General features: G+C 51.2%; 1 protein-coding gene across 1 annotated transcript; it reads left to right on the forward strand.

The window, feature by feature from the left end:
* Positions 1–4,108: 4,108 nt before the first annotated feature.
* Positions 4,109–12,858, forward strand: GUCA1B (guanylate cyclase activator 1B). The gene is made up of 4 exons (XM_032410223.1): positions 4,109–4,315; positions 10,175–10,324; positions 11,905–12,025; positions 12,731–12,858. Exons 1-4 carry the CDS (start codon positions 4,109–4,111, stop codon positions 12,856–12,858), a joined length of 606 nt encoding a protein of 201 aa, XP_032266114.1.
* The last annotated feature ends 1,073 nt before the right edge of the window (positions 12,859–13,931 follow it).

Genomic DNA, 13,931 nt, shown 5'->3' on the forward strand with positions numbered 1-13,931 from the left:
GACACTGGGAATTCCGTGTATACAATGCAGTCCTCTCCTCAAGGATCTTGGACTTGGTGGAGAAGACATAATAAGGGGGGAAAAAGAATAAGATTCAGTTAAGCATGATGAAGCAAATAAAATAGGATAGTGTCAGAGTGACTTGAGTGGCTACTTGAGGTGGGCTTGGGAAATCTCTCTCTGAGGAGGGAAGAGTGTCAAGAAGACAGCCATGGGAAGCCAGAGGGGAAGAGCAGTCTGGGCAGCAGGAACAATCAATGGTAAGGCCCCATGAGTTTAGTGTGTCTGGGGACAAGGGCCGAGGAACATGAAGACCAAGTAGGCAAGGGCTAGATTGTGTCAGGCGTCATGGCTCTAGGAAGGAGCGTGGATTTAGTTCTGAGTGTGAATGGGAAGCCATTGGAAGGTTGGCAGCGGGAGAATGACAGATGAGGTTGTTGCTGCAGAACACATTATTCTGGCTGCTGGGTAGGGACTGTGAAAGGGGGCAGAAACACCAGGTAGGACCTACTGTAGGGGACCAGGTGTGAGGACATGGCCTGGACGAGAGATGCAGTAATGGAGGTGATGAGAAGTGGTTGGATTCAGAATGTGGTTTGGAGGCAGAGCTGACGGAACAGCCTACTGGTAGATTGAGATCTAAGAGAAAGAAAAGATTGAAGAAGGACTCAGCCTACCAGTAGTATGTGGGGGTGAATGAGCTCACCTGGGGGGCGCTGTGGGGAGGTGAGAAGGGTACCGACCAGGAGCCTGGGAGCCCCAAGCAGGAAGAGATTTGTTAAACAGGAGGAAGTGCAAGCAAAGGAGATGAGTGGTCTCTGAGGTTGGAGTGAAATCAGAGGAGTGTGGGTTCTTGAAACCTGGAGTGTTTGAGGAAAGGATTCATTGGTTGAACCGGGATGAATCTGTTGGCAGATTGAGTAAGAAAAGTAGGTCATTGGTGACCACTTCTCCATGGAGCAACAAGGATGAGAGCATCCAACTGGAGTAAGCTGAGTGAATAAGAAAGAAGAGGATGCAAAACAGTTTTGAGAATGTTCGGTTATCTATTGCTACCTGAAAAACACCCAAGCCCTAGTAGCTTCAGTGACACTTACTTCGCGCATGAATTACAGCTTGGTCACGGCTCTGTGGGGACAATGCCCCATTTGGTATCAGCTGCAGTGGCTGGAAGACGGGCTGGAGTCATCAGCAGAGTCACTCACCCGACACTCCTGGTGGTTGAGGCAGGCTGCCAGCCGGAAGCCCCACAGGTGCTCTGGGCTTCCCACAATACGGGGCTGAGCTCCAAGGGTGAGTCCTGAGGGAGAGCCAGGCAGAAGCCTTATCGCCTTTGATGGAAGTCACCCAGTGTCCCTTTTGCCTCTTCTCTCCAATGAGTAGCCACAAAGTCCCATCCAGGTTGAAGAGAAGGAGAAATAGACTCTTCCTTTGATGGGAGGAATGAGTGAGACCAGATCTGTTGCTGTGCAATTTTTGGAAAATAGCATCTTCCACAAGGGGTTTTGTTAGAAGAGGAGCCAAAATTAAGACAGTAGCTGGAGGGCCAAGGGGATGCAGTAGGCACAGTGCCTGGGGCCCCCAGGATTTCTAATTTCTTTTAAATGTTTCATTTCTTTCAAAATCAGAAGAAAGAATGAGAAAGAAGTATAGTCTGGACTGGATTGTGTTCATCTTTATACCAATGAGTGATAAAATATTTTCAACATTTATTTAATATTTATTTACCCAATATTTACCTTATGACCCATGAAGGCAAAAGCGTATGGACCCATTGCAAGTCCCATAATGGGACCCTGAATGTGGAGTCAAAGAAGGATTTTTGTTTGGTTTTGTTTTAATAAAGGTGATATTACGGCAGTTCGCGGACAGGAATGATCCATTAGAGAAGGATAAGCTGAGGATGCAGCAGAGAAAGGGAATAATTATGGGAGTGAAGTGCTTGGGTAGCCGGAGAGATGAGACCTAGCAGAGGAGCCGACAGGTGGAGAAGGGAAGGATCACCACCTCCAGGGACCCAGGAAGAGGGCGAGAGCATGGGCACAGATGCAGAGAAGTCTCGTGGGAAGTTGACGTGCTCATGTGATGATGCATCTACTCCTCTCTGCAGTGAAGTTTGTGACAAGGTCATCAGCTGGACATGGGAGTGAGTGGAAGGTCTGAGGGCAGGCAGCTTGTGGAGAAGTCACCTCAGGAGGGGGAGAGTGACATCAGCAGGGACAAGCGTGTACTAGTGCCTCATGGGCGCAGGTGAGGTGTTAGCCAACAGTTAGTGGCTTTAGCCGGGGTCAGGTTCTGCCAACAGAGTAGTTAGAGGGAGAGAGGGTCACGAAGGTCAAGGTCATGGCAAGGAAATGGCAAGAGTGTTGGGCTGTGGATAAGGATAAGGAGGAAAGCCAGGGTATGAACGAGGTGATGGGTGTTACAAAACGAGATCAGCAGGTTGCGGCAGGTCAGGCTGGTGCCTTATTGGGTGAAGGTGTTAGAGAGTGAGCTGGAAGTGAATGTCTCAGAGGGGGTTCAGAAATGTGTGATTGCAAGGCCTACAGTAGTGGGGCCCGAACTGCAGTGTGCTTTGGAAGCATGCAGAGGGCTTGTTCAAACACAGATCGCTGCGCCCATCCGCAGGGTTCTGGATTCAGTAGGAGAGGTGGGGCCTGAGAATCAGCATTTCTAACGAGCTCCCAGATGCTGCAGCTGCTGGTCCAAGGGACCACAGCAAATGGGAGGCCAAGGCGGGGTGGAAGAAAAGCTCTTTGGAACGAAGGAGATCAGGGACCTGTGAGGCCGGAGTGGGGGATGGATCCACTCTCCACCTGGACGTGGGAGTCACCAAGCTGGTGCCTTGAGACAAAGTGGTGAAGTCGCCAGTGAGTGATGGCAAGTGGGCTGAGTCGGACGTGGCTTCAAAGGGACTAGCGTTTTTGAGGCAGAAAAGAGAAAAAGTGGAGGCAACGAGTAGGAGCGGGGAAGCGAGCCCTACTGTCCTGACCCCAAGGGATGTGGATGGGATGTGGGAGAAAAATCCATGAGCGCTTGCAAAGATGACAGGAAGTGGGGTTCCAACCTCAGGAAGGGCAAGAACTTAGAAGAACGTCAAGAGATTAGGGACATATGGAGGTGGGGGGTTATGTGAGAGAGGGGGTCAGGCCTGGAGGTGTACAGAACGATTCAGGAACGGACAGCCAATGGGAGACAGGCAGTGTTACCCCTGAGATTAGAAGACTCACTGGAACAGCTGCTCCTAGAATCTAGAAAAGTGCATCAGATCTTCTGGTTTCTTGAAGGTATCATTTTAATATTACATTAAAATAAGCACAAATATATAATTGATTCAAAAACAAATTTGCAGGTCATTTAATATAAAAGCAAGAGGCTTAGAGGTATTTTAAGCCATGCTCCCAGATCCTTCTCATGTACTCACACTTGGGAGAGAAAGTAGGAGAAGCCCTGTCCCTAGGTCTTGCGTGAAGGGTGCTGGAAGGAAGCATTTGTCCTTTAAATGGGAAAATGGAAAATTTCCAAGACTCAAGGGTGTGACTTGCTGAGGCTGAGCTTGGGGACCTTCGTGTCACCGATTCTGCTGCTTCTCACTGGGCCGTGGGGAGGAGTGAGCCCCAGTTCGCCAGCGGGTTCTATTTCGTGGGCCAAGAGTTGGTCTTGCGCCCCTCTCTGGACTTCAGAGTCTCCTGTGTCTCCAAGTCGGGCCTCTCTGGAGCAGTGCGGTGCCCAACTAAAGGAACGGGGAGCGTGTGTGAGATGGTGGGGTGTCAGTGTCCTGCCTTTCTCCCCCTTCCCAATCTGCCGAGGAGGCTGAGTTGCGTGGTTGGTGAGACTGAAGGGAGGGGTGAGGCTGGGGGAGCTCAGCTGCCTGGAGGTCAGACCTTCCAGAGGAATCTTCTAATGATCTTAGGGTGCTGAGCTGGGCTGGTGCCACCCCCCTGCCACCTGCCCCTACGCGGCCCATCGTGTTCAGTCGCCAGGAGATGATGAAGAGGCTGGCTGAGCGGAGGAGAGGCAGGAAGAGGGCCCTCGCCTAAGGCACGGATCCGCAGCAGCCCCTGAGGCGGCACCCACCCTGGCTCCCTGACATCCCCCCCAGGCCAGGATGGGGCAGCAGTTCAGCTGGGAGGAGGCGGAGGCGGCCGGCGAAATGGACTTGGCCGAGCTCCAGGAGTGGTACAAGAAGTTCGTGGTGGAGTGCCCCAGCGGCTCTCTCTTCCTGCATGAGTTTAAGCGCTTCTTCAAGGTCACAGGCAACGAGGAGGCCACCCAGTATGTAGAGGGCATGTTCCAAGCCTTCGACAAGAATGGGGTAAGGAGGCACCGAAGGAGGACGGCGGCCAGTCCGCCTGGCTCACATCCATTGAGCCGAAGGAGCATCCCTGGTGGGAGGGAGCTCCCCATCCCCAGTCCTCCTGCTTTCTTCTCTCCATTCCCTGCTCCCCTTTTCTGTCTCTCTCTTTCGCCCACACTCTTCTCTCTTCCCATCATCCTGTCCCTTCCCATCTTTCCTTCCCTCCTCTCTGTCTCACCTTCTCTCCCTCCGTCTCTCTGCTCTTCCTGACTCTGCCTCTCCTCCTGCTGAGAGCTGAAGGTAGGCTGGCCAGAAGGGCACACAGGTCAGTCCGCAGTCTGTGTATTTTTGGCCAAGGCTCTACAGCCTAAGGGCTTGGTTTTTCACACCCACCAGAGCCCCTGTCACTCTAAAGATAAGGAGCTAAAGAGCTGTCCCAAAGGGCTGAGCTCCCCCTCGTTGGGGTCCTTGGAGTTGAGACCAGTCTTCCCACCCACACGCTGGAGGGGCCTCCTGTGCTGATGGGGCAACTGGACGGATGATGCAAACGTCCCTTGCAAGTCTCCTAGTCATGGAAGATTCCATGAAATCATTCAAGCACAGGATCTCTTTAAGCCCTCCAATGACACCTGCAGCTGAGAAGATGCTGTATTTTGTTAAGTGCGAACCTGGAGATTGAATTTAGAAATGGAAACCCCTTCATTCTTTAAGGTCGTCCATCCAGTGCCTCCATGATCCTTCAGATCATTAGATTTGCCTCAAGTACTATTTCCGCCCCCCAAATTGAGGGGAGGGTGTTGGGCCTAGATAACTGATCTGGAGAAAGCCTCTATACCCCACTTCTCCATGCGTGGAGAGCTTCACTCTCTAGGCTGAATCACTGGGAATGCCCTTCAGGGCTGACCTTGGCCTGAGTACCAGTCAGTGCACATCTCCTCAGCACCTGTCAGGGGGGATGGGAGGGTGGGGTCAGCGTCCTCAGGGCAGCAGAAACCTCCCTGGAGATGAACCGTATGAACTCCCTCAAAGGGCACAGACTGAGCTTCAGACTTCTCCAAGCTCCTTCTCCAAGCCCACCGCAGCCCACTTCATTACCCAAATGAAATGACGAAACAACCAGGACAAAAGGAAGTGAACTGAATGGCCAAGATCACATACTGAAGGGTCCTGACTCCCAGTCAAGTGTGCCTGCTGAGAAGGCAGTTTGTTTCTGGTTTTGTTGTTTTGTTTTGTTTTTGAGAAAGAGAAAATGATTTTTCACAAAACATGTCATACGTGACAAGGCTTACTATCATAAATATATCAGTCTTCCCCATATTCGTCTAAAAATTCAGTATGATAACAACTCAAGATCCCAAAGGGATTGTCAGGCTACTGGGCATGATATAGCTGAAGCCCTTATACCTCCCTCATCTCTTCTTACAAATTAGCACGTGATAGGCATCGACTGCTTTCTTCCTTTCTTCATAACTTTTTAAAAAGATTTTATTGATTTATCTTAGAGACAGAGAGAGAGCACAAGCAGGGGGAGGGGCAGGCAGAGGGAGAAGCAGACTCACAGCTGAGCTGGCAGCCTGACTTGGGGCTCGATCCCAGGACCCTGAGATCATGACCTGAGCCGAAGGCACTTAACTGACTGAGCCACGCAGGTGCCCCTATAACTTTTATTTTGATAGGATTTCAAACTTATACCAAGTTGAAAGAATAATATAAGTGACTCCCATGTACACTTTATCCAGTTGTTTACATTTTCCCTCATTTGCTGTGTGTGTGTGTCCCCCTCTTTTGGAGAAAGTTGGAGACGTCATGCCCTTTTACCACCATGTATTTCAGTGTGTTTTTCCTAAGAACAAGGAGGTTCTCTTAAATAACCTGATACAAAGATCAAAGTCAGGAAATTCAGGGGCACCTGGGTGGTGCAGTCAGTTAAGCATCCAACTCTTGGTTTCTGCTCAGGTTGTGATCTCAGGGTTATGAGATCGAGCCCTGTGTCAGGCTCCATGCTGGGAGCTGCTTCAGTTTCTCTCTCCCTCTCCCTCTGCTCATGCTCTCTCTCGCGAATAAATAAATAAACCTTTTTAACAAAAATCAGGAAATTCAACACTGACCCAATTCCATTACCTAATCCATATTCAAGTTTTGTCAAATTGACATGTAATGTGTTCTTTATAGCTTGCTTGCTTGCTTTCCTTTCTTTCTTTCTTTTTTTGGTCTGATCACACATTGCATTTACTTGTCCTGTCTTTTTAGCCTTTAATTCGGAATCTTTAATCTCAGCTTTTCTCTGTCTTATTTGACCCTGACATTTTTGAAGATTGCAGGCCAATTAATTTTGTGGAACGTCTCACAGTTTGGGTTTGTTCAGTGTAGCTTTGTGATTAGTTTTCAGGTTTTCCGTTTCTGGCACAGATGCCCCAGAGGTGATGTCATGTCCTTCTCAGGGCCTCCTGTCGGGGGCACATCATGTTGGTCTGTCCCATTGCTGAGTCGTTAACTTCCATCACTTGGTTCCATGGTGTCTGCCGGTTTCCTCCACTTACTGTAAAGCTACCATTTTTCCTTTGTAATTAACAAGCATCTTATGGGGAGATACTTTGAGACTAAGTAAATATCCTCTTGCTCCTCAGATTTTCATTTGCTAGGTTTGACATCCATTGATAATTTTCTAATTCTACCATCCCTTCTTTGTTTATTAATTGGAATTCTACTACGAAGGAAGAGCTTTCCTAGAGGTGTGTTAAGTTCCTCTTTTGGGGACTGAGCCCCTCCTCCTTTCCTTTGCCCACTTAGTTTCTCTCTCCAAACCCACACCCATCTCCACTCCCCACGTCGGCACAATCCTTACATTAGTGAATCTCATTTCTGGGCAGCTGGTCTGAACTTTCTGAGGCAAATAAGATCAAGAGGTCATAGATCTAGCCACACGTCAATTCTGGAGGGATAGGAATGGGGGTTTGGAGGAGGCGAGGAGGTCGGAGTGCCCGTCTCTGCCAGTCCTCTCCCTTCTAACACTCTTCTCTCCAGCGGTTGCCCTGTGATGCACTGGGATGGAAGAAAAGGGAGGGTGAAATCAAATGTCGTCTGGGATCCTTATGTAACCTGAGGTAGGGTCAGGGCTGGTGCAGAAACGCAGCCAATTCAGAGAGAAATGGGGCAGATAATCCAACAGAGCAGATCCCACGCCTGTCACTTCCACTCCTGCTCTTGAGTTGACAGAAGCATTTCCATCATCTTCCCGTTGCCCCTGTGGGTAATTGAAGCTGATGAGGGCCGGGCACAGAGGATGAGATTAGTCCCAGCTGGGAGCTTCCAGGACTCGTCCTGGGGTTGAACAACCTTACAGGTGAGGTCACTCCTCAGGAAGGGCTACTCTACAGTGTGCCTCTTGGGAGGCAAGGGCTCATTGTGGTGACCGTATCATGCTGAGGGAGGATGTTGTGAGAACAGAATGTTCTAGACAAAGAATGTGGGAGAATCTATAGGTCTGGAGAGTAAGGATTTGTCAGTGGTTTTGTTTTTTTGTTTTTCTCTCTGTGGTGCTAGATACGAAGCTCATTTTTCAGACAGTAATAGACCTTGAGAGGAGAAGGAAAGTTCTCCAACTTGAACTAGAGAAGACATGTAGCTTGAAAGGCTCTGCCACTTCCTGGGTGGGTTTTCCTTGGGCAACTTATTTAACCTCTGAGCCTCAGCTTCCTCATCCATAAAGTGGGTATAACAAACCCAAGGGAGATGGCATATGTGACATAGATGGTTCCTACCAACCATTTAGCATACATTTTTCTACTCTTGTTAAAAAAGAAACATAAGATTGATTTTTAGTAAGCTTAATAAACAATTACTAATGAAAATAGCCTTTTAAAGAACAACCAACCAATCATCACATTGTACACCTTAAACTCACACAATGTTCTTTAAAAGGCTAGTCTGCAATTATATCTCAGTAAAGCTCGGGGAGGGTGGTTGGAAACAAGCCAGATAAACTTCAGTGAGTGAGAACAGCGAGGGGCTATTCGTGCAGTGGAGGACCACTCAGCAATAGCAAGGAAGGAAGTGTTGATACATTCAGCAGCTTGGATGGGTCTCCAGGGCATCGTGCTGAGTGAAACCAGCCTATCTTAAAGCTACACACTGTGCGATCCCATGTGTATACCATTCTCCAAGTGGAGAACAGATCAGTGGCTGCTGAGGGTTATGGTCAGAAGAGGGATGTGACTATTAACACAAGAGAATGTCCTTGCATTGAGATTTACTCCCATCTACACATGTGACAAAATTTCTCAGAACGGTAGACTTACACAGTGCATTAAAGACTAGGGAAAAAAGAGAGAGAAAAAAAACAACCATTGCTAAGAACCTACCCTAAAAAAATTACCAGAGATATAAGAAAACATATCTATACATAAAGATGTTCCCTGTGTAACGTAAAATATTAAAACCATGTTCAGCAAGAAGGACTGCAGAGTACCCCCTCAAAAAAATAAAATGATTTCAAATAATTTTAAAGACATGGGGCATTCTAAGATAAAAATCCAGGAGATAAAACCATAGCCACAGTCTGACCTCAATTAGATGAATACATGGTGCGGGGTGTGGAGGACCAGAAGTGATCACATAAAAGGTGTTGAATAAGACACTTTGGGTGTTGAGGTGGGCTTGGTTTGTTTCCTTCTTGGTTCGTCCATAGGCTTTTTGCTATTTGCTTCATTGTCTGTCCTGTTCCGTGGCTCTCACCTTGCTCACCAGCCCTTGATCTGGGGGTGGGACTCCCGAGCAGCATGACCCAATGGGCCAGAGATGCTCTGGGCCTGCAATGTCATTTCCGGTTACAAAGCCCCATGCATGACAGCCACTCTGGGGAGAGTGATGGCTCGGGTTCTGGCTTTGGAGAGCTGAGGTCCCCGCCCTCAGAAGCAGGAGCTCCTAGAATTGGGAGCTCCTTGTGAGGCTCAGCCTGACCAGCCCACTGCAGACACCACCAGCAGCCTCTCACCTCCAACTCAACTGGTGTGGAAGGACAAGAAGCAAGCGCTCCCTCTGCCTCTCGTGTACTGCTTTTGGATCATTGCCGTCACATTCTGGTTACTTGGTCAGAGTCACCACGGAGGCGGACTGCGCCTCCCTCCTCCCCCTGGGCGGTTAGCCCCTGAGTTCGGTCTCCCCTGCCCCTTCCTGGGTGGGGGTGGAGGAGGCCTGTCCTGCGGGGAAGGTGATGCCCACCTGAGCCTAGACGTGAGCCGTGAGCCGGGCTGGAGCCACGGCCTGTCTGCCTTCCCTCGGGCTCAGAGTGAATGAGAGGGCAAAGGACATTTTTAGTGTGAGCGCGGCTTTCCAATCTTCCAGAACTGCCTTAGTGCCAAATTCAAATGAAGTCAATCACGGATTCATGGATTCATACATATTTATGAGACCTGACACACAGCAGCAGCGCTGTGCGAAGCACAAAGGAGAGACAAAGGCAGTGGAAGCCCCTCGTTTCTCGGGGAGCATATGATACAGGTAGAGAATGAGACATAGGCACGGAACGGCTAAGCAAGGCCACCAGAGTAAGACCCAAACTGCACAGAACAGAGTAGAGGGGCCCTGAATGCTAGGAGAGGGAGCGAGAGAGACCACTGTAAGCTGAAGTGGTTGGAGAAGGAAGGCTTCCTGGAGGAGGCGATCCTTGAGCTGGGCCTGGAAGGGCAGGTAGGATGGGATGATCCCAGACTGGGTAAGGATGCTGGGCTGGAGCCCAGCCATGAGAGAAGCTGTAGAGGCCACGAGGATGGCCGGAGGGGAAGCCCTGGGCGTGCAGGGATGGATGGGCCAGAATCCGCCGGCCTCTGCGCCCCGGGGAAGGCGGGGCGGGCCTCACAGCTCGCGTCCCCACCGCAGGACAACACCATCGACTTCCTGGAGTATGTGGCAGCTCTGAACCTCGTGCTGAGGGGCAACCTGGAGCACAAGCTCAAGTGGACCTTCAAGATCTACGACAAGGACCGCAACGGCTGCATCGACCGCCTGGAGCTGTTGGACATCGTGGGGGTGAGCGGCTGCCGGGGGGGGGCCCCTGCGGCTGGGGGCGGCATTGGAATCATTCAGAGGGTTCTTTCCGACCCCAGTCAGAATTAGGCTAGAAAGTGATTACAAAAAGATACCTAAAAAATCCCCATCGGTTTGGAAATAAGGCAACACACTCCTAAATATTCCAGACATCATAGAAATTATACCACACACATAGGCGCACCAAGTATTTTGAACTGGATATTAATGCACGCGTAACATAACAAAACGGGGGAATGTAGCCAACGCTGGGCTGGCAGAGGCTTTTTAGCCCTAAAATGTATATGCTAGAAAATGAGAGACTGAAGATCAATGATCTTACAAGTCATCTCAAGAAATTAGAAAAAAAAAGGGGCGCCTAGGGGCTCAGTCGTTAAGCGGTTAAGCGCCTGCCTTGGGCTCAGGTCATGATCGTGGGGTGCTGGGATCCAGCCCCGAGTCTGGCTCCCTGCTCAGTGGGGAGTCTGCTTCTCCCCTCTCCCCGCCCCTCCCCTCTCCCCGCCCCTCCCCCTGCTTGTGCTCTCTCTCTCTCTGACAAATGAATAAATAAAATCTTAAAAAAAAAAAAAAAAAAGAAGAGTAAGTTAAACCCAGAGAGTAGAAGAAGGGAAATACTAAAGAGCAGAAATTAATGAAGTAGAAAACAAGCGCACAGAGAAGAAAAGTCGACAAAACTGAAAGCTGGTTCTTTGCAGGACTAACCACGCTGATAGACGATTAGCAAGAATGAGCAAGGAGGAAAACGTCCCTAGTATAGCTCGGACTGACACCTGACCCGCGTCAGCCTGTTCCTCCCCAGAACTGTACTCCCAAGTGGGGGTTGTCCACCCAGGTCACAGATAAAGAAGTCGCCTCGGGGCAGTTCTGTGGTCTGCCCAAGTTTATCCATCCAAGGGGCTGCCAGGGCTGGCTGTAGCTCCAGGGCTCCCAGACCCTGTCAGTGGGGCCCACCGTGTCCCAGGCACCGCACTAGGCCGTGAGGCCCTGGGATTGACAAGAGAGGCCTCTGTCCGCAGAGCGCCCCGTCGAGAAACTAAGGAAAACCCTCACAGTTCTCTGTCTCTTCCCCACTGCCCTTCACCAACAGTGCCTCACAGGGAGGGGACACAGGGCAAAGGAGAAACCTGTTTTTCCCTCCAGTCCAAACCCCAGTATCTCCCATCATCCAATGTTACACATACGCCCATAAGTACACTTCATGCTCTCCTCTCTGGATCTCCATCTCTCCCTGCGTAAAGTGGAGTTGAGACCACCACAGAGCCGGGTACCTCCCTCACTGAAGGGTTTGGGGCTCACTCTGACGCTCACAGGGGAAAAGCCACTAGCTAGCATCAGGGTGGGGTGGCCTGTGAGGTCTGACATGCAGTTGGACCCTGAGAGAACAGCCTTAGGACGGGTCACTTTTTATTAGGGTCTGGGTCCTGTGGTCCTAAGACGCACCAGCTTGCGAGGGGGGGCAGTGCTGGGGACGCAGGGCTGAGGGCCTGGGGTCCTGGCAGCGGGAGGAGGGAGGGAGCACGCAAGCTCTCGCTGAGGGCCGTCGCTCGGGTTTTATCCCACAGGCGATCTACAAGCTGAAGAAAGCCTGCAGGATGGAGGTGGACTCTGAGCAGCACGGACAGCTGCTCACACCCGAGGAGGTGGTGGACAGGATCTTCCTTCTGGTGGATGAGAATGGAGATGGTAATGGGGGGCAGCGATGGGGGGCGGCCCACTCCACAGCACCCCCAGGCCCTCCATCTCCCAGCCACTGTTCCCCTCAGCTGGGTGCTGGGGGCGGAGAGGAGGACATAACCTAACCAGGGTGTCGCTGGCACGTGATGTTAGCCAGAGCGAATTAAGCTCCCACTGGAGCTGCCGAGGGCAAGCGCAGTGAAAGAGTAGGAGCGTTAGAGTCAGGCAGACCGTTTCACCGCTCCGCCTGGACTCAGTTTCCTCATCTGGAAAAAGGGATAATAGTAATTCCAAGGAATCAATGGGGTGAGGTATTGGAGAGACGGGCATAGGGTAGGCCCCCATTCAGGCTACTGAGGCCTTCTGTCCTGTAGCTTGGCGCAGCAGCCCCAAGGCTGCGGAGGGAGGGAGCTGGCTGAGAACACACCCAGAAGAGCCCTCAGGAACATTTTGAAGGTACCATGGGCCAAAGTAAACTTAAATTCATTTACAAAGCAAGTCCCTTTAAGAAACTCTTGAAGCCTCCAGGAGACTCCTGGAGAACAGGGAGAATTGACCAGCCCCCAGGCTTGGGCCCCGGGACTGCAGATTCCTTTGTGTAAGAGGTGTAGGCTTGTCTAAGAGGATGTCCCCTGGGAGAGGAGGCCTCTCCTCTTGCCCCCAGCCCCATGTCTTCATGCTCCCACGTGACCATCGCTCCTACCCCTTGCTCAGGCCAGCTGTCTCTGAATGAGCTCATCGAAGGTGCCCGCCGTGACAAGTGGGTGATGAAGATGTTGCAGATGGACGTGAATCCCTGTGGCTGGATCTCTCAGCAGAGGCGGAAAAGTGCCATGTTCTGAGGGGTCTGGGGTCCTGGGAGCCCAGTTCGAGTCCACAGGCCCCTCCAAGACTCCAGGCTCTCCAGGTTTCCAGAATAGTGAGAGGGTCCCTGGCTCAGCCTGCTTGTGCCCACTCTTCTCTGGCACCCCCTATGAAAGGGGTTGGGGCTGAGGGGGGTGGATCGGGGCTGTCGGTCTCGAGTGGCCAACAGGACCCAGTCCACTGGGAGGATTTACTGGGGTGGTGAAGGGAACTGGCTTCCTCTCTCCTTTCAGCTCCTTCTGAGAAAAGTATGCTTCGGCTGGGTGGTTGTGGGGCACCCACAGTTTCCTACCTGGTTCTTAGCTGGAAGCAGGGGAATACTGAGGGACTGGGGGGGTCCCATAGACCAAATTAGCAATGAGACTGTCCACACACTGTGAAGGCCAGGGGCTGGAAGGTGTCGAGTCTGAAGAAAAAATAGAAGTTGGGGTGTGAGTGTGATCATAATTACATCCTCCCAGGATCCTGAAGAGTTCATGGGGAGGAGTCTTGCCTCCCCCTCCCCAACTTGTCTTCACCAGGGGTGTCCGCAAGGGAAAATTGCAGCCAGTAAAGCTCTGGTCTTCCGGCCCTTGGCTGTGCTTAAAGGAGCTGCTTCAGCTCTGCCCTGATGCTGCTCCCCCAGCCCCTGCTGCCAACCCACACCCCCACACAACCCTCCTCTCCCCCTCCCTACCCCTCATCCCACACCGGCCTCTCCACCGCCCCCCCGCCCCCCCATGGACCTGCCCGATTCCCAGCCACAAGCCAGAGGAGTCTCCTTGAAGGATGGGGAAACCTCTGTCTCCGGGGAGAATTGGTTCGAGGCCCGGCTTTGCCTCCAGCTGCCAAGTGACCCAAGGTGGCCATTTCTCTCTTCCTAACCTCAGTTATTTTCCCTGCACACTGAGCAAGTTGGAGAAAGCAGGGGGTTTTCTGATTATTATTTTTTTAGATGTGGAATTATTTTGTCATACAAACTCTATGTGCAGCCCCAGTGTACAAACTAGATTTAAATAAAGGGAGTCGTTCGAAGAGATGTCTTTACGTTGATGGATGAAAAAGAAAACTC

This window comes from Phoca vitulina, unplaced genomic scaffold (assembly GCF_004348235.1).
Source record: "Phoca vitulina isolate PV1807 unplaced genomic scaffold, GSC_HSeal_1.0 scaffold11, whole genome shotgun sequence".
NCBI classification, from domain to species: domain Eukaryota; kingdom Metazoa; phylum Chordata; class Mammalia; order Carnivora; family Phocidae; genus Phoca; species Phoca vitulina.